Source organism: Bos grunniens, chromosome 10 (assembly GCF_055505025.1).
Source record: "Bos grunniens cultivar Pamir isolate PY7600 chromosome 10, Bosgru_T2T1.0, whole genome shotgun sequence".
NCBI lineage: Eukaryota > Metazoa > Chordata > Mammalia > Artiodactyla > Bovidae > Bos > Bos grunniens.
The window spans coordinates 46,693,160-46,717,976 of NC_141174.1; the positions used below are offsets into that span (position 1 = coordinate 46,693,160).

The 24,817-nt window shown below is 36.7% G+C and overlaps 1 protein-coding gene and 1 non-coding gene across 2 annotated transcripts in view; one reads left to right on the forward strand and one right to left on the reverse strand.

Moving 5' to 3' along the window:
* The window catches only part of WDR72 (WD repeat domain 72), a 225,558-nt gene that overhangs the window by 52,735 nt on the left and 148,006 nt on the right, over positions 1-24,817 (reverse strand). The window contains exon 18 of the mRNA XM_086321014.1: positions 24,185-24,380. Coding sequence (XP_086177140.1) covers positions 24,185-24,380 — 196 coding nt within the window. The remainder of the gene's footprint in view (positions 1-24,184; positions 24,381-24,817) is intronic.
* Positions 18,692-18,764, forward strand: TRNAF-AAA (transfer RNA phenylalanine (anticodon AAA)). Its single transcript has one exon. It is a non-coding gene; the product is annotated as a tRNA-Phe (tRNA).

Below are 24,817 nucleotides of genomic sequence, written 5' to 3' on the forward strand. Positions count from 1 at the left end.
ATCTGAACTTGTGTGTTGTTTTTCAGTGCAAACAGGTCATATATCTTGGGAGAGAGTCTGAACTCAGTTTTCTCACCTGTAACATGAAGATAAATAATTCCTAGCTCACAAAATTCTTGCCAAAATTAAATTAGACATATGTGCAAACCACACAGAATTTGGAGGCTGCTATTAAAATGGCAAAATATTAAAAATCTGAACTTGAATATTAGTGCCTGTAAGTGGATTACTATTAACCTGTACATTTCAATAACTGCTGTCAATATTCATATACACAGATATTTATTTAAATGCTGATGTTAAGCCTATGCAATCACTTAACTCATTCAGCTATCTCAGAGGGAAGAACTGACAGCCAACAACTTCTGCAAAATTGTTAAGAAAATGTCTCTGAAGCCGATTGAGACAACTGGTCTCACAGCTTTAGCCCCTTCAATCTTTAAACCATCTACGATAGTAAGAAATATCTAAATTATAAACCTAAAAACTTCCTAGCATCTAGCACAATTCACAAACTGGTCTCACTCCGACTTTGAACCTGTTCCACTTACCCATGAGATTGTACTACAATCAAACTCCTTAAGACATTGCTCTATTTCCAGCTCACCAGAGGTCTAACCTTCTCTAGACTGTGTACCAAGGACTATACCTCAAAGAATAAGGGTTCTATAAGTGAAAGTGTTAGTCACTCAGCTGTGTCCAACTCTTTGCAAACCTGTGGACTGGAGCTCACCAGGCTCCCCTGTCCATAGGATTTCCCAGGCAAGAATACTTGAATGAGTGGCCATTTCCTTCACCAGGGGATCTTTCTCACCCAGGAATTGAACCTGGGTCTCCTGCATTGCAGGCAGATTCTTTACCATCTGAGTTACCAGAGAAGACCCTGAATAAGAATACCTTGGTACATGTGGGGAGACATTTTGAGTGGGGGCAAATCAGTCAGTGCCTGCCTCCCCACATATCCCAAGATAAACACACTTGAAAGGAATCCCCATTGTTAGCAGAATTTTTTCTCTTCACAGATCCCTGGAGTTGATAGTAAGATGAACATTTTGAAATTAAATTTTAAGAATGTTCAGAAAAGAGAAGTATAGTGCCTCCAGTTCCTTAGCTTCTCTTAGCTCTCCATAAGCAGGTGGGTTCAAAGCTGCCACTACCATGGCCCTAAGCAAAGGACTCACCATAAGGTACTCCTTTTCGTGTATAACATGTGCAGTGCTTATTACTTATTAGGTAAATGTTTGATATCTATATACCTTATTAGGTAAATGTTTGAAGGTAAATCTTTCCTTCCTCTCTCAGCCTTACAAATAAATACACAGAGAATTTTTCAAGCTAAAGTTACCTTGTCACGGTGTTGAGCAAGTTAAAACCTTGGTTCCTGTAAGAACCTAATGAAAATTAAATAGAGCAAGTTTGGTGGGCACTTCAATGACCTGGAGAGTAAATACTCACTCTGAAAAGGTGGTCTGATATAACCACTGCTACTCTTGTTGCACTAAAATGACAACTCAGTGTGACATCTCTTTCTATTTTTCATGAGAAGCCAGAAATTCAGAATATTTTATGAGAGCTTCTGGTTTATAAATGGTGGCAATTAAGTTTTTTCCCCATGAACTACTGTGCAAATCAAACAGAAAGCACCCACAGGGGACCAGTATGAACCTTTGCTGTAAAACTTTAAAACTGGACTGCCTGTAGATGTAACTACTATGCATCTGAGCTTGAAAAGATCTCTTGCTCCTTCAAATACACTCGCATGCTACTTGTAAGCACTCAGGCTGTTCATGACTCGGTTCCAGCGTGCTGTCTCTCCTTATATAAGAAGTTTGGTCAGTACCTGACTCAAAATTATGACTCTCATTTTAATCAGCAAGAAAGAATTTCTGCACTGTAAAATCTTATTAAGGGAATTTGATTGCAAATTGAATGTGATCCAGAACCTTTCCAAAGCTCATTTAAGATATTTGATATTTGAGAGAAAAAGCCTAAATGGGTATGTTAATTATCCATTTACCTACACTATTCCAAATTCTATCCCTGTGCTCTCAGACCATGAGAAAATAATGTCTTAGACCACATTATCTCAGTCAATCAAAGACATGGCTTCTGAGATGGCTCAATGTCATGTTCTTTAATTTTATAGATGGCTGATACTAAAAAGTGTCATATTTAAGAGCATTTTTTTGCACCTTTTGAAACACTGGTTGGAGGTATATTCTACTGTGTGACTTAGCACTGCTTTATATTGGCACTCATGTGATAAATCCCAGGAAAAATGGTTCCAGGAAAGGATATTTAGCCTCACAGATGCATCTGTATATGATATCTTAATGGGAACTGATTTCTTTGCTTTAGTTCCAGGCCAAACTTCAAAAGCTACATTAAGTGAGAATAAGAATCCTAGATTTGTTTCTGAGTCCTTACTGACTCTTCTCCCTACTCCCTTTATTTATTCATTAATGTCAGCATTGGCTTTAGGTTTCAGGTAACTGGGAATATCCCAGTTATAACCGTTTGTTTTTATTCAAGTGATTTGATTCTTGGTCATCAATATTTTAAAATTCATTCACTCCAGTTGTATATTATTGCTTTGCTCTTTTATTTATTAGTATAATTAAAAAATAAACAATTCCATTTATATCATAGATTCTGGTGGATATATACTTCCAAATATCTTCTTTATTACCTATAACAGGGCCTGAAATTTTCACTTTAGAAACAAATTATCTGTGGTTTTAAGGATATTGTAGTTCTAAACTTCTTGGAATTCCTAGAACTATCTGTCTATCAAATATTTATTGAGAATCCTCAGGGTACCTGGCAGTGACCTAAGCATTGAAGATATAACTGTGAGCAAGTTAGACGTATTCCTTTCCCATCATGGAGCTCACAGTCTCATGGGGGAGTAGACAAGAAACCAGGCAATGACAATACAGGGTGATCAGTATTGTAACAGAAGAAGTATAGAGTAGGACACCTAACCTGTTTGTGGGGAGCAGAGAGGAAATCCTCGAAGACGTAACATTCAGTTTGGGACATGAACATTAAGCAGTGGTGGGAATGGGGAAGGGTTTTCAGGCAGGGGCTGGAGATTCTACAAGAATGCCTTTTCCTTGTTGTATCCTCAGGGGATTTGCCCACTGCTTGGCTCACTGAAGGCACTAAAAATTTTTAAATAAATAAATGGGTGATAAAATAGCATGCGTGAGGTTTGAGAGCCAAGTAGTAATAGGTCCTTTAAAGGAACTGAAAGAGTCTGACTTGACTGAATTATAGGGTTAAAGGTGGGTAGCAGGGGTCAAGATGAGACTAGAGAGGAATCTAGTGGCCACCTGAAAATGATTCTTGTGAGTCATTTAAATAATATGTACTTTATCCTAAGAGAAAAGGGAAGTCATGTGTACTTAAAGAAAACAAACAAGCAAAAACAAACCAAAAAAACCTTTTCTCCATAAGAATCTGATTTTTGGCTAACTTTAGTTGGATTCTTGGTAACTTGATAAAAGCAGAATGTCAACTATATCTCAAGGTGACATTACTGATAGTAAAAATGACTTCTCATTGGTAAATCATATATGGACTAGGAAAAATTATAAATGAACTATAAAAAAAACTCACTGTCATAGCTTTGGGTGTCCTTGTGATTGGACCTGGCAAACCAGTGCCTATGGACTTGCTATGGGACATACAAGGCTGTTCAGAACTGAGCTACTGGACTGCTGCTGTCAGTAAGCAAGCAAGTTGTCGTTCATGATCTCTGTCCTTCTGAGTCAAGAAGTGCCAGGTAAGGTGCATGATTATCTTATGATTCTAATTGTTTAGTTGATCCTAAAACAAAACAAAACAAAACAAAAAAACTAGAGAATATTGCACTTCTGAAAGGTCTTAATGTGAGAGTTGATTTGAACAAATCTGTTTTTATAAATCACTTTAGCTGTGAAAGGTAACTACCTCTAGGACTGATTGCTCTAATAATATATTGAACTGAGTTAGTTAGTAGTCTTGCTAGAATATGATGGAAGCCTACAAGGGGGAAAATGAAGAAAAGCACCTTGCTTTTAAGTTTCATCAAGACCTAGAGGCTCTAATCACATCAAGTGGGACTTATAGGTATGCAAACTGATTTCCATATCTTTTTGTACGTGGTTGATCTGTCACAGGAGAAAGCATTAAGCTTACTGGCAAGTAAGAACAACCAGAGAAAAAGAGAGAGATCCTTCCTAAATGGGGACCATCAGGCAATTAAAAAAAATCAGCAAATATTGAAAAGAAATTTGAATACAGTCTCAATCCTTAACTAGCTATTATATCTGAGCTTCTCTGAGCTTCAGGTTCTTAGGCAGAAAAACAAAGGGCTTAGACTCAATGATCTCAAAATGATCTTGACTCAAAGGTCCTATGAGTCCTACTATCTGTATCACTTATACGCTAAGTACTATGGATGAAGCACAAGCTGGAATCAAGATTGCTGGGAGAAATATCAATAACCTCAGATATGCAGATGACACCACCCTTATGGCAGAAAGTGAGGAGGAACTAAAGAGCCTCTTGATGAAGGTGAAAGAGGAGAGTGAAAAAGCTGGCTTAAAACTCAACATTCAAAAAACTAAGATCATGGCATCCAGCCCATCACTTCATGGCAAATAGATGGGGAAACAATGGAAACAATGACAGACTTTATTTTCTTGGGTTCCAAAATCACTGCAGATTGTGACTATAAACATGAAACTAAGAGATACCTGCTCCTTTAGAAGGAAAGCTATTTCAAACCTGGGCTTCCCTGGTGGCTCAGACGATAAAGCGCCCGCCTACAATGCAGGAGACCCAGGTTAGATCCCTGGGTTGGGAAGAACCCCTGGAGAAGGAAATGGCAACCCACTCTAGTATTCTTGCCTGGAGAATCCCATGGACAGAGGACCCTGATAGGCTACAGTCCATGGGGTGCAAAGAGTTGGACATGACTGAACGACTTCACTTTAGAAGGAAAGCTATTTCAAACCTAGACAGCATATTAGAAAGCAGAGATATTACTTTGCCGACAAATGTCCATATCGTCAAGCTATGGTTTTTCCAGTGATCATGTATGGATGTGAGAGTTGGACCATAAAGAAGGCTAAGTGCTGAAGAACTGATGCTTTTGAACTGTGGTGTTGGAGAAGACTCTTGAGAGTCCCTTGGACAGCAAGGAGATCAAACTAGTCAATACTAAAGGAAATCAATCCTGAATATTCTTTGGAAGAACTGATGCTGATACTAAAACTCTAATACTTTGGCCACCTGATGCCAAGAGCTGACTCATTAGAAAAGGCCCTGATGATGGGAAAGATTGAAGGCAGGAGGAGAAGGGGATGACAGAGGATGAGATGGTTGGATGGAATCACTGACTCAATATAGACATGAGTTTGAGCAGACTCTGGGAGATGGTGAAGGACAGGAAGGCCTGGCGTGCTGTAGTCCAAGGGGTCTCAAAGAGTTGGACATGACTGAACAACTTAACAACAAATACTGATCTCTAACATCTCTGTCTTTATCACCCATTGTTGTTGTTGTGCTTACTTGCTCAGTCGTGTCGGGACCCCATAGAGTGTAGCCTGCCAGGCTCTTCTGTCCATGAGATTCTCCAGGCAAGAATTCTGGAGTGGGCTGCCATTTCCTACTCCAGAAGATCTTTCCAACCCAGGAATCGAACCCAGGTCTCCTGCATTGCAGGCAGACTCTTTATCAACTGAGCTATGAAGGAAGCAGCATTATCCCTGATAAGGATATTCAAAAATCAGGATATGCCTATAGCAGAAAGATCAAGGAATGGGAGCCAATAGCTAGAGTCAGTCTATATTCAAGGGAGAACTGAGGACTCCGTGATTTCTCTTCATCCAAATTTCACCCTGTTAACATGGTGATCACATGTATCACTGAAGAAATTTATTATGTGCTTTCAATTCTTCTAGTGGCAGGTCCTATGGCAGACTCTGATAGGTCCATCTAATCTGAGATTGCTCAAGACAGCTGCCCACATGTCTAGAGTACTTACTGCAACATTTGCCAACCACAAGCTCTCAGTGACTGTTGATGATTGACAGAATTAATAGAGATCATCAATACTTTAGTACTCCTGTGCTATTCAATATCTTGAAAAAAAGACATAGAAATTCAATGTAACTTAAGCCAAATATCTAAAGTAAAATGATGTGAAGAGAAAATAATAATTTAATTTTTAAAAAACCTGTCTCTAAGAGATCTAAGCACTTTCATATCTTAAAGGCACACTCAAATGTACTGACATATGGTTATATGACATTAAGAATTCAGGGGGAAATCTTTGTTTTCACAAAAAGTTTTGAATTAGTAAACTTCAGTGAAAACCATTGCGTGTACTTCTAGGAAATCTCATCATGATCTCAGTGTAATAGCCATTTGTAAAAAAGCTCTAAACTGAGTCCATGCCAGGGAGCATTATTGGAAAATGGCCCGCTCCGACGACTTCCTGGAATTCCTCTCTGTGCAAGTCAGCAGCTTGTTTGGCACCAGCTGGCACTAAACTGAGGCACTGGGAAGTATAAGCTGCATTCTTGGTGACATGGTATACAATTTTATAGCTTCAGTTTTATAAAGGAGTCAGCCAGACAATAGCTCATCTTATTCAAATTATAAGATTGGTGTCTTTTTAAAAAATAAAGCATACAACTAAAAAGTCCATTGAAAAAAATGAAACTGGGGTAATTAGGATATTTGTTATAGTACTCCAGTTTTTTTAGTAGGCACAGGGATGGACAGGAAGAATGATACAGCTCTTCTCCACATGACCCAGTCCAGTGGTTTCTACTTTGCCTTCCATGGAACTTCAGCCCTTTTTCAGAAGGAATTCATAACTGTCTGGTTCAGTTTTTCTCTTTAAAATATACATCATAGTTATTGGTAAAGAACTGTAATTTTAAAAGGCAAAATTTTGTACTAATTTTTAATAAACTTGGAAACAATAAACATTGATTTATGCTGCCAAATAGCTATTTCTGTGCAGATCTAAGATTAATTTCTGATTTATCTTTAAATTTATGAATGTATCATTGATCAAAGAGGTTGCATGTATATGTTTTACTGTTAGTAGCAGACAGTTTCACTCATGTAAAATTATACAAACAAGTGCTGTTGAAGTGCTATTCTGCTTACTAACATGAATCATAATTTTTTCACTACAGTATATCCAAACTGATATACTAAAGTATGAGACCAAAGGTTTATATGACTGTCACCCATATGTATTAATTTCATATCTCATAATTCATAGAATTTGACAGGTTGTTTCAGTTTTACAAAAGATTCAGATACTTATGAAACTTTTAAAACACCAGTTTAGATCATTTGTTAACAAAAAGAAGCTAGTCATTGGTAAAAATCTTTAGAGATGTTTATGCTTTATACATGAGATGGAAGTTATTGGTGAAACTTGGCTTTGTTTTTCTAATATTTTGTAAATTCTCAATTATGACTATATAGAAGATCCCATGGGCTTCCCACGTGGCTCAGTGGGTAAAGAATCTGCCTGCAATGCAGGAGATGCAGGAGTTGTGGGTTCTATCCCTGGGTCAGGGAGATCTCCTGGAGGATGGCATGGCAACCCACTCCAGTATTCTTGCCTAGAGAATCCCATGAACAAAGGAGCCTGGCGGGCTAAAATCCATGGGGTTGCCAAGAGTCAGACAGGACTGAAGCTACTGAGCACACACACAGAAGATCCCATATGACAGAGAAAATAATCTAGCTCACTTTATGGCATAGAAAGCATCTTATAGTAACGGTCTGATATTTAAGCAACTATGTATACAGTAGCAAATCACAGCTCTTTCTTCTAGCAATCAGAAATGGAAAATTTCAGAACCTGTGTTCTAAAAAAGCCTATGAAGGTTTACTTGACTTTTCATTTCTGATTTGATAAAAGGAATGAATAATTTTGGATTACTGACGCCCATTAAAAGAATAGATAAGCCTGGTAGTCTTTAAGATCATGCCCCTGGAGGATATGAATGAGTTCACCACACATATTCTGGAAGTAGTCAATGCACACATGATGCTGAGCAAGTCGAACAGCCAGCCTTCAGCAGGTAGAGCACCTATCAGCAATCCAGGAATGGGTGAAGCTGGGAACTTCGGTGGGAATAACTTCATACCAGCAAATGGCCTCACTGTGGCCCAGAACCAGGTGCTGAATTTGATCAAGGCTTGCCCAAGACCTGAAGGATTGAACTTTCAGGATCTCAAGAACCAACTCCAACACATGTCCGTAGCCTCAATCAAGCTAGCTGTGGATTTTCTAAGCAACGAGGGACATATCTATTCCACCGTGGATGATGATCATTTTAAATCTACAGACGCAGAATAACTGGATCTAATTGGGTACCCGAGATATTTTCCAGTTGGACCTTTTTTTGCAGCCTCTTGCCTCCAGCTGTCCATATAATTGGCGAATTGACTTCTAGGAAGTAGATTTCATCTATAAAAGATCTCAACTGACATCCTTTTGAAACTTACTACTACTCTCCTGTGTTTTTGATGGACTTCCCTGGTAGCTCAGACGGTAAAGCGTCTGCCTACAATGCGGGAGACCCGGGTTCGATCCCTGGGTCAGGACGATCCCCTGGAGAAGGAAACGGCAACCCACTCCAGTATTCAGCCTGGAAAATCCCATGGACCGAGAAGCCTGGTGGGCTACAATCCATGGGGTCGCAAAGAGTCGGACACGACTGAGCGACTTCTGTATGTGTGTGTGAATTTGGGAAATTGAGGATTGGGCAGGGAGCAGACAGGGAATGTGAGACTATATTCAATACAACTAAGGAGGGAAACCTGCCAATTGTGATAAATAAAATGACTTATGATGCCTTCACCCTCTTCATGTAGTTGTTATAACTGAAGCATCTAAGTGCTTTATATCATTAGTCACTACTATATTGCAGTTTCATTCTTACATTTTTCAGTACCTTTTATATGTATGATTTATATTTGTAGAAATAACTAAAAACAGCATATATGCCTTACATACAGATTCCAGAAAAAGATAGAATTCAGCTAAGTAAACTAATTTTTTAAATCCAGTTCTGTAATGGTATTTGTTGTAAGACATGCGGTTTTTCCGGTAAAACATATCCTCCTTTAGCTTTACTTTCCATGTATGGGCTTCTTCCAGGGCTGTACTTGTTTCTTAAGCTATATCATGGTGGAATCTTATCCTTTATAATGTTTTGGAAAAAGCTGAGGGTGGCGCCTGTACAATTTGATTTGGTGTAAAAATATACACCAAATCTGATTTCTGTTACATTAAGGCATTCTCTGACAAAATATACAGAACAAGAAATGAAGTGAATGTGTTTTAGAAATATCTTGCAAGCTTGTTTCCCCGAATACCTGACCACTAATTTTTAAAAATGGATCAAAACCCACTTTAATTGAATATTTAATAGATGATTTAATGTTTGAGTTAAGATACATTTTAAATGCTAAATATAAAAATGATTTGTGTTTGCTTACTGGAAATATTTGTAATACAAGTGAATATATATAATAAACCAATATTTAAAGCAAATTTACTATGGAAGAAATGAAATCACTATCTTCAATTTATAAAGATGCTACATTCATCAAACTGTATTTTTGACTGAGTTGGTTTTTATAATATGAATACCATAACAGTGGATTTCCATTAAGAGTAGAAAAATTTAACTCATTTTTAAAAATATGTAAAGTATTTTCCTTTAAAATGAGCCACTGGAAACATAAAAATGGCAATATCCTCCTAGGGATATAGCTAGAGGGAAACACATCAATTTGCATAAATAAATGAGCTTACTCTTTTGTAAATTCCTTCCTGTACACGATGCCCCATCAGTGTGACTTACAGAAAAGAATCTGAGATTAACAAACAGGACATGCAATTTAGTCTAAGACCATTTTCTAACAAGTCATATAAACATAGCAAAATATTTAAGTCTTTCATGCCCGAATTTTCCTTCCATTGAACTGGGCAAAAGCTCACTTTATTTGAAAATAATCCACTTTTTTTTCTTTTAGTTTCTGAAAATAGGGGTCAAATACATATTTTGGCATTCCTGAAACAAATATTTCTTCACAGTACATTATGAATAGACTTTAGCTAATCTGGAGAATTTAAAATAGGAGAGGCTTAAGAAAATTCTAAAAACTCTTTTGCGTTTCTCAACATTAAACACAAACACATTATGGTATCTGAATACTATTCTTACGTGGAAATTGCCCTGACTTATTTGCTACAAAAAAAGACTGATTAAAACCTTTCATTCTCTTTCAGTATTATGAGAACTCCAGACAAACGTTAATGGATATGTTACTGAATCACTCAGGTGAGTAGGCAATTCTATATTGCATTACAGGTATTTCTACCATTACCTTCTGAAACTCTGTTTCATAGTGCAGAGTATGTCATATAAAAATAAATGATACTGCCCAATCTCAGCAGTTTGAAAGAAACATAAATCAATGGCATAAAGGAAGCAGGTGATGTAATGACTCTAGACTTAAGTAGATAGCTTGAAGAGATGGATCATCAAGTTTAACCTTTGAAATTATTCACTGGATATTAATATAAATACACACAAAAGCACATTTCAAAGTTACCTTGCTTTGCTAAATTCTATTCTTTAAATCAATTTTTTTAATGTGGTAAAGAGAAATAATATATCCCATTCCTAGAAAGTATCTAATAGCAAACACTTAATAAGCCTGGTCATAATGTTTCAGTTAAGAATGTTGGTAAACGAAGTCAATAATGTCTACATAAATCTATACACAGAAAAAGGGAAAAAAAAATCAATGGTGAAATCCAAACTTGTCTATAAATGGTAAATGATCCAAATGCAGCCCAAAAAAGATGAGAAATTGACCAAGTATTTTACAAATACAAGTTGGAAAACATTTAAGAACTGACTCAGAAAGGGTGGGGGATTCAGATAGTGAGCAAATATAAAGGAAGAGAAACAACTTCAAATTAGCCCCAAGAACAACACCAACGTTGAAGGTGTCACTAATATGACCTGGATTCTGATGATCCTAAAGGACATTCACTGTTATTTATAAAATTTCTCTCCTCTATATAATGCAGGCATACTTTCTTTCTTTATGTGAGACATGAAGCACTATGTTCCATCTAAATAATCTAGTTTTATGAAGAAGTGATTTGAAAATGTAAGAAAAAGAAGTATTGCTTTGCAAATAAATACTAAACAGAGAGACTGACAAAATTTGGACACAAGGATTCTTTGCATCTCCTGCTCTATTCACTGTCTACTTTGTACTGGAAATGCCTCGCTTCTCTTAAAATAGTTTATAATGGCTCTCCTTTTCTTTCAAGAAAAAGTCCATTGCCAGATCCTTTACATTCTGGGTGTCTCACCTTCTGGATCTAGACTGAAGCATCCTCATTTCCTACTCCCTACCCACATCAAATTTATCCCTATTCACTGACCAGGCCACATTGTATACCTCTGTGTCTGTCCTCATGTTACTCCTTTTGCCTGAACTACCCTTCTTACACCAAACTCTTTCCCACTGGAGGCAGTTGGGTCCTCCCAAAAGCACATATAAGGATGGAGTTAGAAACGCAAAAGGCTTACTAGAGAGTAACATGCGTGAAAGAAAAAGGGCAAAAACAGAGTTGGGTACGGAGCTCTCTGGTTACTACACAAATGCTTCAATCTTTATCAACCCAGTGGAAACTCCAGGACATAACTGGTCACTAGAGGAGGTTTGTCTGAATGGGAAATAGCTAGGCCCTTGTACCACCATTGTCCTCAGTTGTTGTCCCAGAAAGACTATGATCTTTGCTCCAATTCAGGGATGAATCCTGGATGCACCAACAGCGGGCAGTTGGCCATACTCCTCACATCTGGGCAAATCGTCCTCTCATGTAGAGTGATCTAAAAAGTGCATCTTTCCATGGCTGCCACACCATTATCCTCCAAAGCAAACATGAATATTTACTTCTGTGTGAAGCCTCTAAAAATCACCCCAAGGCAAATGGTGGCTCTCCATGCTTCCACAACAGTGTGAGCTTTCTATCTTACACCACACTGTGGCCTTGTATGTTCATAGGACTCGGCCTTTTGGAAATAGAAATCACATCATATTCTTCTCAGATTCCTGGTAGATAGCTTGGGAAACAGAGTATCTAACCTATAACATATTCAAAGAGGTAGAGTGAATAGATGGATGTATGGACCTACCAGATGGATGACTGATCAGACTGGTTATTCCCTATTCTTGTGCAGATGCCAAGGGATACACTTTGTCTATTTTCAGATGCCAAGGGATACACTTTGTCTATTTTCATGGTGTTATAAATTTCTCAGAAAATACTATAATATACTTTAAGTACCAATGGGATATTGGATTTTAAAGATAAGATGTATCAATATCACTTATATGTGGAATCTAAAAAAAAAAAAAAAGATACAGATGTACTTATTTGCAAAGGAGAAATGGAGACACAGGTGTAGAGAATGGATGTATGGATATTGGGGGAATGTAGGGTAGGATGAATGGGGATATTGGGATTGACATATATACACTACTATGTATAAAATAGAGAACTAGTGAGAACCTACTGTATAGCCCAGAAAACTCTACTCATTGCTCTGTTGTGACCTAAATAAATGGGAAGGAAATCCAAAAAAGAGGGGATATATGTATACATACAGCTGATTCACTTTGATTCACTCTGCTATACAGCAGAAACTAACACAACATCATAAAACAGCTATACTCCAATAAAAATTAATATAAAAAAGATAAGATATGTGGAAAATTCTGAAAGAGATGGGAATACCAGACCACCTGATCTGCCTCTTGAGAAATTTGTATGCAGGTCAGGAAGTAACAGTTAGAACTGGACATGGAACAACAGACTGGTTCCAAATAGGAAAAGGAGTACGTCAAGGCTGTATATTGTCACCCTGTTTATTTAACTTATAGGCAGAGTACATCATGAGAAACGCTGGACTGGAAGAAACACAGGCTGGAATCAAGATTGCCAGGAGAAATATCAATAACCTCAGATATGCAGATGACACCACCCTTATGGCAGAAAGTGAAGACGAACTCAAAAGCCTCTTGATGAAAGTGAAAGTGGAGAGTGAAAAATTTGGCTTAAAGCTCAACATTCAGAAAACAAAGATCATGGCATCCGGTCCCATCACTTCATGGCAAATAGATGGGGAAACAGTGGAAACAGTGTCAGACTTTATTTTTTTGGGCTCCAAAATCACTGCAGATGGTGACTGCAGCCATGAAATTAATTAAAAGACGCTTACTCCTTGGAAGGAAAGTTATGACCAACCTAGATAGCATATTCAAAAGCAGAGACATTACTTTGCCAACAAAGATTCGTCTAGTCAAGGCTATGGTTTTTCCTGTGGTCATGTATGGATGTGAGAGTTGGACTGTGAAGAAGGCTGAGCGCCAAAGAATTGATGCTTTTGAACTGTGGTGTTGGAGAAGACTCTTGAGAGTCCCTTGGACTGCAAGGAGATCCAACCAGTCCATTCTGAAGGAGATCAGCCCTGGGATTTCTTTGGAAGGAATGATGCTAAAGCTGAAACTCCAGTACTTTGGCCACCTCATGCGAAGAGTTGACTCATTGGAAAAGACTCTGATGCTGGGAGGGATTGGGGGCAGGAGGAGAAGGGGACGACAGAGGATGAGATGGTTGGATGGCATCACTGACTCGATGGACGTGAGTCTGAGTGAACTCCGGGAGTTGGTGATGGACAGGGAGGCCTGGCGTGCTGCTATTCATGGGGTTGCAAAGAGTCGGACACGACTGAGCAATTGATCTGATCTGAAGCCAAACTTTTGGAATTATGTTCCCAGCATTTAAATGAACCTGTGTATCACTTTCCATCCATCATTCTCATTTCCAGTTTTGTTCAATTGACCTATTAGGAGATAGGTTACCTAATTTTTAATTTTAAGATGTGCTATGTTTATTCTGTACTGTAAAATAATCATTTAATTTCAATTATAAATTTTGGACTTTTTAAAAATGACTTCCTTGGAGAATGCTTAGTACTCAGTAGCATGCCTTCTTCATTTAATCAGCCAACAACATTGATTCTATGCCAGATCCACTGCCAGGCTTTGAGGACACAAAGACAGAAGTGAAAGGATAGAGTAAGAAATTCTGTATCTAATGAAGGAGACGGAACTGCAATCTGATGATTTGTTACATGTCCTTGGAAGAACTATGACCAGTGAAGAAAAAACATGGATGGAGTGCAAAGAAAGGAGCACACACAGAGGAGCTAAGGAAAGAACTTCTTAAGTTAGTTGGAGGTTCTTAATTCCATTATCTCCCTTTGCATTTTCAAAAGAGGAAAGGACAGAAACAAAGAAAGGCATCAGAATGTATGGAATCCCTTTCTGAAGGCTTTGGTTGTCAGCAGGGTTGGTACTGCCCCCTGGAGGAAGACTTTGGAAACTGCTGAGGCAAGGGACCTTTGCTTTCCCCAATGATTTTGGAAAGGTGAAAATACTTACTGGCATTTAGTGGGCAGGAATAAGAAAAGGCAGATGTCTTGCAGTGTTCAGGATGGTCCTTCACAATGAAAAAATTATCCTGATGTTTCACATGGCTTTCAAGTTTTCCACTGTACGTTCACGGAAAGGAAAGCCCTGCTTATAATTTCTTGAGTCCAGTAACTAACTTTCTTTTACACATAAGGATCTTTCAAGGATTTGACTGTACCTTCAGTTTTCTAGGAAGGATACTAACCCAAATCCATTTGGACACCAATGTCACCAACAGCACCACCATGCCTGTGCAGGCCTGCATTTGCAGCTGTCATTTCAGCAAAGAAATATCTCCCAATCAGCATTTTATTATATCTTTTAGTATGGTCATGCCCAAGCTTTTACCTATTGACATATTTTTATTATGAACCCTTTAAATTGTGTATAAATTATTTGTGAGGTAGGTTTTATTACTTATGAACTTCATTTTAGAATTAGAAAGGGAGTATTAGAAATTGTTAACAATATTTCAGTCCATTCTAGAACTGAAAAGAGTTGAGAAACACCACACTAAAAGTTTCTAAAATTTAAGACCAACTTCATTCTGACTAAAGGCTGGAAGATTGTTCACAGTTACCGTATTCTTATGTATATTCAGTTACTAAGGGGAACTTTTATATTGCCCCAGATTAGCAGGGCTGCTTGGCTCGATGACAGGCATTCCTGCATAGATATGAATAAAGGGCCCATGATCATCTATATCAGGTAAAAGGAAAAAAAAAGTAACAACTCTTCTTTGAATTAGCTGTCTTCATTTCTTGTGGCTTATTCTCCTGGGTTGCCTTGTTTTTTGCCTTCAAACATCTGTTGGCATTAATTTTTCCTTGTAGCTCTCTAGACAGATATTTAGTTTGCCCCTGAACTAAGAAAAATAAATTAAAAAAAAATGCCTCCAGATTAACATTTTAGAAGAAAACCATCACTGTCCCTATAATGACCTTTCCTATTCCCGTCCTACCTATGACAATTAGCATATTTTCTCGCATTTCTTCCATTCTTACAGCACAGTTCTTTGATACATGTCTGGCGCTGTCATTTATCATTCCTCCACTTATGTAGGCAGCACACTTTAAGGAGCACCCGTCATGAGCCACATAGGACATTACCTGCTAGAAGCACAAGACTAATAAATTCCAACTTTTGCCCTCAAGGAGTTCAGAGAGGTGGGAAAGAAAGGGGAATAAACAAGAAATTAGGGTGCCAGATGATATAGACTATTTAGAAGGATATACAAGCAATGTATGACATGACCTAATAAAAGATTTGTAGTACCTTACACTGAACCTTAGACATAATAAATGGTTAATAAGAGATGTTTACAAGTTATTAAAATTGTTCTATGGCTGAAAATTGGACACATATATTGTTAAAATAGTAAAATAAGGACGCTGCCACCAAGATGAATGACATTCTGATGGAATGGGATATTCCAATGACATGAGACAGACTTTATTTTCTTGGGCTCCGAAATCACTGCAGATGGTGACTGCAGCAATGAAATTAAAAGACGCATGCTCTTTGGAAGAAAAGCTATGACCAGCCTAGAGAGCATATTAAAAAGCAGAGACAATCCTTTGCCAACAAAGGTCCGTCTAATCAAGGCTATGGTTTTTCTAGTAGTCATGTATGGATGTGAGAGTTGGCCTATACAGAAAGCGAATAACTGACTCATCGGCAAAGACCCTAATGCTGGGAAAGATTGAACACAGGAGGAGAAGGGGACAACAGAGGATTAGATGGTTGGATGGCATAACCGACTTAATGGAAAGCAAGCTCTGGGAGTTGGTGATGGACAAGGAAGTCTGGCGTGCTGCAGTCCATGGGGTCTCAAAGAGCTGAACACAACTGAGCAACTGAACTGAATGACATAAGAACATACGGATAATTTTTCCTTCAACCACCATTTCTCTAACAGTTGCCTTGCCGTGTGCAAGACACTGTACTCTCTGCTGAGAATACAAAACTGACTAAATCCCTGCTTTTTCTCTCAAGGAATTTAGTTGTATCAAAATTGTTTCCAGAACTAGAAATGCATATGCATATTGACTAATGTCATTGCATTTAAGGTAGAAACTAATATCACACAAGGTGCCAAGCTCAGAAGTAGAAATGGAGTCAACAGGGAGGAGGCTGACCCAAATGAGTCAGGTTGTATGCAGAACTCTAGCGTAGTAGTATTGGAGCTGTTGGCTACAAGAGATCACAAATGAACCAGAAATTCAAGAAGAGACAGATGAGTCAGAACCCAGGACATGAATCCGAACACTGAAGAAATAGTGTCTGACACAGCAGCTCCTTAAATACTTCCACAGAGAAGCTGTAGCTGAATGAAGAATAAGAAGACGAGTTTCAAGCAAGTCACCAGGCTCTCTAAAAACATCAGATTGAAACCAGGTCATGACAAAATGAGTAATGAAGAGCTAAATAATCAACCATTAGGAAAGAAGCTTTGGAATGGTTACAAGTGAGATTCATTCATGTGTCTATTTTTAATTTTTTTGTGAGCTTTCTGTGTTCATGTGTGTATTCAGGCTATATCTGGCCGCTACAGGAAAGCAATCAGCTGAGTTTTCTTGTCTTCTTTTTCTATTACTAATTAGAAATTGGCTGAATCTTTAGTACGAGCTACCCTGTGGTCCATCCATTCATCCATCCTCTCAATAATCACTTATTACCAGCTACTAGGTGAAGGACCCTCCCAGGTGATGGGAGGAAAAAAGATAAATAGACCCGACCCCATCCTTGAGAGGTCAGTGTTGGGAGCCAGTCTCAGTTTGGAGAACAATAGTGTGAAATACATTGATTTCAGGGACAGAATCTAGATCACTTTTCCTTTGTCAATAAATTTAAATGGGCATGCAGACAGCAATCGATAAATTGGTGCCCACACAACTGTCACCAAGGAAATATTTAACCCAATTTCTTGATGCTACTGTCTCTACGCAGCTGGGCCAGGTTGGCATTCTGATTGCTCATGAGGAAAAAGGATGATGCAACACTCTAGTTCTTCATATGCCAAGATGAAAATCATCAATCTCAATCTCTGTGAAAGATGAAACTACTTTGGTAAAAAGAGCAGTGAACTCTATCAGTCTTTCTGAAGCGATGCAATCTTAAAGATGATTCAGAGAGGGAAGAAGCGGTGGAGAAGTTCAGGATTTATATAGGGAGAAAGGGAAATGATAAAAATTCTCCATCTATTTTGCAAGAAGCAAAATATAAGACAGAACATATGTTAAACCCAAATGGCAACAGTGTTTTTTGAAAGGTATGCAATGTACCCCAGGTACTAAATTATTTGCTTATCATATGCAAATTCCTCATCATTCAACATGAATATCTTGATATTTAAATATGATTGTTATATAATTTGAATTAATCTATAAAAATGAAAATTTATATTTCCTCTTTCCCCATACTGCCAACCTTTTGACTAATATGTATATGCCAAATCTTTTTCATATCTACTATTTACCAGTTGGCATTTCCAGTTCCCAACCATAAAACCTTCTAATTTGTAACCACTAAAACTTATGTAAATGTATATTCCAAACAAAGCTATTTAATGTTAAGTGCATCTTTTGTGAAATAGCTTATAGTGTGTCTCATCCAAATGTTATTAGAAATTAGTGATTTGATATTTGCTCATTAATTGATTCAAGAGAGCATTTCCTCTGTTGTTATACCAAATGTTTGTGGTTCTGCAGCCTTGTGATCCTCGACCTGGGCAATACCTATCTCTGTAACTGTCATATAGGAGACACATGGTAAATATTGATGAATTAAGAAATAGTAAAGGAAAATAGTGTTTAATTGGAAAGCAATGCCGGAGAATAATGAAGAACCCAGATTCTGATGCCTGGGTTTAACTCTTGGTTCTGTTGCTTGTTCGGAAAAGACTGGGAAAGTTACTTCTCTGTATCTATTTTCTCATCAATAAAATGGTAATAACAATACTACCTATCCCCATAGACTGTTGCCTGAATCAAATGATTTAAGGTACATGAGGCACTTAGAACATACTAAGCCACATCAGTGTTAGATGTTAGTATTATCATCACTATCACTATCATTGCTATTCTAGACGACTGAGAATTCCCTGGTGGCTCAGATGGTAAAGCGTCTGCCTAAAATGCAGGAGACCCAGGTTCAATCCCTGGGTCAGGAAGATCTTCTGGGGAAGGAAATGGCAACCCACTCCAGTATTCTTGCCTGGAAAATCCCATGGATGAAGGAGCCTAGTAGGCTATAGTCCATGGAATCGCAAAGAGTCGGACATGACTGAGTGACTTCACTTTCACTTTAATTAGGAGAGGAAGGCATTGGCACAATGAGATTCAAAAAGGGCACATGCTCTCCAGAGAAGAAATTAAGGATGTATGGGTTTCTCTCTAATGTTCAGGTTCCACATTTATGCATGTATGGATCAGATAATTCTGGGGAGAAAGAAAAGGGCGTAAGTGTCTTCAGTGGTCTTTGAAACAGCTGCCTTCTCCTACTCCAGCTTTTTTTGCTTGGCTAAATTATGTTCATCTTTCAAGTCTTGCATTAGGCATCTCTTCTTCAAAGAAGTCTTCTTGACCTCAAATCTGGGTTAGGTACTGCTGTGATGTGTTCCTGCAAACTCACCCATAGCATCTGATACACTATGGTCTTCGACTGGGGATTTCCAATTTGTTCTCTGTGTACCACCAATTCATGGATCAGTACACAGAGGCATAGAGGAGTGATGCATAAAGATGTATTCAAAGTTTTGGAGCTAGCACAGTATGCAGTACAGAATATCAAGTTACCATCCCTTCATAACCAAAAGCTTATCATATCTGCCTTCTGAGTCCACCCAAAGGCTACGGTTGGGATACTTTCTTGCAGAAAATACAAAGAACTCTGATGCATGCATCACCAGTATATGTATGTTTTTTATAAATAATATACATCCTATTAGTATATCAACATTAAGTCCATTCTAAAATATACACGAAAATAAGAATTTCAAAAGGAGAACATTAACACACACATACACACACAACAGTGCTTTTTTGCTTAAGATTGCATTATTAGAATTATCTTCAATCTTAGTTTCTTGGCTAGAAACTTTTGCTCATTTTCTGAGAGTTACTTTAGTTAATGCTAGAAAATAAAATCTGTAGGTCATCTGAGCAGGGACACTTGAAACTGAACATAGGAGAGGCAGCCTTCTGGGAAGTGAATCTTCCATTCTCTACCCAGAATATCCTGTGGGATACTGCACTACCCAACATAGGAATCAAATCAGCTTACCAAGGTCAATCTATGGATCAAGGATACTTTTGTTGGAAAAAATGCAAGTATAGATTTTGATTATCTCACTCCTCCATATCCATTTCATCAGCAAATACTTTGGCAACCCACTTCAGTAATCTTGCCTGGAAAATCCCATGGACAGAGGAGCCTGGAGGCCTGGCGGGCTACAGTCTAGGAGGTTGCAAAGAGTCAGACATGACTGAGCAATTGAGCACAGCACCTTTATATACATTCAAAATCTGATCACTTCTCACCTTCTCCAACCAAGCCACCATATTTGTTCCAAGCTGCCATCATTTGGATTAGCATTATAAGGCCTTCCAACTGGTCTCCCAGCTTCTGCTCATGGCCCTGAACTTTAGGCAGTGAGATCCCATTAAAATATGTGCCCATTGTCTGTTTTCCCATTTCAGAGAGAAAGCTTAAGACCTCAGTCTGATACACAAAAGGCATTCTACGATGATCCCCCATTACTTCTCTGCTCCTTGCTCACTTGCCTTACACAGATTTTTTCTAAATTACTTCTGTGCCTTTAAGAATGCATTGGCCTTCTCAGCCTGAAGGCCTCAAAGGAAAAGGAAGATGTATTTACCATAACTAACAATATCAGGAAAGAATTTCCCTATGAGGTAGTCAGATACTATATTTCAAAGCCTTTCTACAACTACACAGATTTCCTTCTGAGACATTCAACAAGCAGATGAAAACTGTCCTGTGCCAGTTTTTCTACTGATGGCCACCAGGATCACAAAACTTTTCTGTTAAATATACCTTGATTTACTACAAAATAATGGTTTTATTTAAAGAGCACATTTTCATTATTTAACTTTGCAGATAAGACTTTGAAAATGATGCACATAATAAAGATTATTTGCAATACCCTTATTTGATGTATCATCTTCACAACCACACAGTTTAACATGAATTTAAATTCAGCCAGTAATTCTACGGTGACAGTTTTATCTACAAAGCCTCCATTTCTATTTCAACCAATTTATTTAATGAAACAATTCAGAGTACTTGCGTTTAAAAAGTGAAGGGAAATAGCTTTCTAAAGCATTTTAATAATAGAAAATATTGTTGTTTTTTAAAGTAGTAAATCTTAACCTCAAATGTGAGTGCTATTATACAATTTCTTATTAAAGAGATTCAAGTAGATCGCAGTGTGATCGTTATAAAACTGTAAACTCAGATAAAATTCACAGATCTCCTATAAAATACTGATCCACAAATATTAAGACCTCAAATAAAATACAAGCTGTGAAATGTAACAAGTGAAAACACTGAAAAATAAGATACAAAATTATAAGGTGCAAACACACATTGTGCTTCAGTTCTCACTTTGCTGATTTCCATCTCATGTACAAACCTTTCAAGAAACCTGGTGATTTTCTTTATGAGGGCTGTGATGACAACGATTGAACATTCTGCATTTTCTTTGTTAATAGAAAGTATGATTTATGAGAGAGGAATAAAAATCTAAGAAAACCACTCAATAAATTATTCAATTTTCAGATCAAGCTGATTTAGAGCAAATTTCCTTCATGCTGCAAGTGTGGAAAATGCAGCTTATTGGATAAAATGAGTGTTTAAGAGAATATCTGGAACTGTTTCCTTGTTTTTAGTAATTTGGTGACTTTAGACAAGTCATATACCTTCTTTAAGTCCAGTTTATTCATTTAAAAAATGAAATAATAATAGGAAGCATGTCTCAAAGTGCAAGAGATACACTACTAGAGACATTCAAGATACCCAGTATGGTGATGAACTTTTTTCCAGGTACTATTTATTTCTATGTGCATGAGAAAGATACATAATTAGTATGTTAACCTAAATATTTATAGAGGCTTAAGTCAGGAAAAGCCTAGGTAGCACCATGGAAATCTCTCTTCCTCAGATAGTAGTTCTTTTCAGCTGTTAGAACATAGTAAGAGTACAATAACTGTTGCTGTTAATATTATTGTTCCTTATGATATATTAATATTATTGTCATATTACCACAGCACTAATAAGCCAAACATACTATACCCAACATAAAAGAAGTTTATGAGTATCTATACAAAAAATTCATCTGTTACTTTTGAAATGATTTACAAATAAAGTGCAAGAAATCAAGGAACCAAGAAAGAATAAATGAAAATAGAAAAACAAACAAAAACAAGTAGGGGGAATGGGAAACTCATAGAGGAAAAATGAGCAAGGACCTGATAAAATTAAATAATATAAACCATTTATCATAAGAACATTTGATAAAATGATATGTTGCAGTCACACTAAAGCTAAGTAAATCTGCCTATAAAATTTGAGGTATAATCATATTTGGTGAATACCACCTACATCATCCTCTTAACCTTTGAATCAGGATATCTGAGATAAATAAAATAGCTTTTTAGTTATTTATTTTTTAAAATTTCATCAAGTAGTGCAGTGTATACCACTAGTAAAAGATCTAAAGCTTTTCCTGTAATTATTAGCTCCTCTGAATAGTTTTAAAATTAGTTTTGTTTATTTTTTCCAAAAGAGGAAAAATGGCAATGTTAGTATCCAATATAATATTGCTTGCAAATTTTCCTCTTCAATGCTTGTTATTTGCTTCCTATATACTTGCAATTAGAGTTAATATTTTCGTATAAGGACTGTTTCCCAGGAGAATATACACTTATTTGTGAAAATATTATACTTATTTTAAATAAAATATTCTAAATTTAATCCACCAACATATATCAAGTAGTTTTATTATTTTTGTGTTCCAATTCTTATCACAAGCTAATCCTAAATTTTCTAAAGGATCACTCAATAATGATAAAGATAGATAATATTTATTAAGATCCAGATTCTTTAGTCACAGTAAGATTCAGTTCCATAGAATTAATAATTCTCAATAATTCTCAATTATGAAGGTTCACCAGAGAGCCCAATCTGATGAAACTTCAAATAATGAGTAAGCCATGTGATGGCAAAACTCATAAAAATTTCACCTTGATAGCCTGCCAAGAATATCTCAACCAGAAATGAGGCTTATGGGCCAATGGATAAATTAGACACTAGGGATAAGTAACAGAAATACCACCAAGTGAGAATTAACACGTGATGAATGACACTAGCTGAATCAAGAACACAAACGTAGTCAGTGCAATTAATTTAAAAAGGAATTTTTCTACTTCTTGTTTGAAAGGTGTAATACAAATACAATTATGTGACATGAACAAACAGGAAGGCCTTAAAGCGAGTAAATTTGCCAGATAATTAAAGCTAATTTCTTTACAACAAAAAAACAAGTGACTTGAAATCACCACTGAGTTTTAACAAATTACTATCTGAATTTACCAGCCTCAGTGACTTTCTTGGTACTAGGAAATAGTCCATCTATTTTGATCTTTGGCCTTCTTTGAAAAAGCCTTTTTCTGCTACATATCCTCTTTCACTGCATAGTGCTCTCTAATCAGTAATCTTATAAAAATAATAAGAAGAAATAAATATAATACATTTTAAAGAATAATACCTGTTTTAAGATTTAACATTTTAAATATAGCAACATTTCTGAGTCCCAAATAAAATCTCTTTTAAAGAGCTAAAAGAAGTATCTAAAATTTTTTAACAATCTGAAACACGTAAACTTGTAACATGTTTTCCTGAGAAATATATATAATAATATTATATGTTTATTTTTTCATCAAAAGCTTACTAACAAAGTTGAAAATCAAAGTTTTGCTTGATTTTACTATTTTTTAATTTTCACTTTTAAGTCACAGATAACAGGCTAAAAAGTCAGATAACATTATTCAGCAGAAATTTAGATTCACTTTCTAGTCAAAAGCATAAACACTGTGATTATAAAGTTACAGTGATAAAATAAATCTATTACAGAATGAATCAAGTGGTCCAACTATAAAACAGTTTACTTTTAGTTTCTATTTCATTTCTTATCCGCCCCACCCCGAAAAACAGCACATGGCTATTATCATGTTATCAAATGAACACAAATTTAGGACCCATTATTATCAGAGTATTCTTATAATATATGTCCCATTAAGCTATTATTGTTACTTCTGTTTTCATTTTTACTGTCTTAACTTTAAAACACTTAAATAAAGAACATAAATTTTGTTTTGTAAAATATTTATTAATTATAATTTAGAATTAGAAACTTGACAATTATGAGGAAATTGATAGCAGAATAGGTCAGAAACAGGGCCCTTAGCTTGGCTTTTGCAGAAATGATTTATTGTGAACTCATATTCTCAATATGCTCTGAGGAGTAGAAAAAGTTCTGATGAAAGAGATTGCCAATAAATTTTGCACTTACTTTGCAGAGGAAAAGTGTCTGTAGTACACTGTAACTCAGGGTCCTTGGCCCATTCAATCTTTGGCAGCATCTGCATCATCTCATAGTCACCATTCTTTGCCACAGACTCTGGTTCACTGTTGACTGGTGTCTTTCTTAAAGTCTTCATGTGCTTCTGAACTTCTGCCAAAAGAACAGCTTGTATTGCTTCAGTTACCTGTAAAATTTATTTTTTAAATTGAATTATTTTTAGGGTTCCCAAATGCTCGGGGTCTTATATAAACCCCCAAGCCTGGAATTTTGATTTGAACGCCTCACATAAATTGTAATGCTCCATTCCACCAGAATTACTATCAGAAACAACTGAAGTGCAGCTACTGGAAACTAGCATCCAAGTCATCATACTGTTCTTTTAAAAAAAAACTCAAGAGATTAAAAAAGGAAAATTTAAAGAAATTCTCCATTCTTTCTCATAAAATATTTTCATTTTCACCAGGAAACAAAATTTGAATATATCACATTGTTCTTAAAGACAAGTTTAGTTTCTGAATGCCTAGTACAATTTAACTAAACACACTTGATTTAAAAAATACAGAAAATTAAAGACAAAACTTTAATAATAAATCTCACTAAACCGTGTATATGTGTAAATAG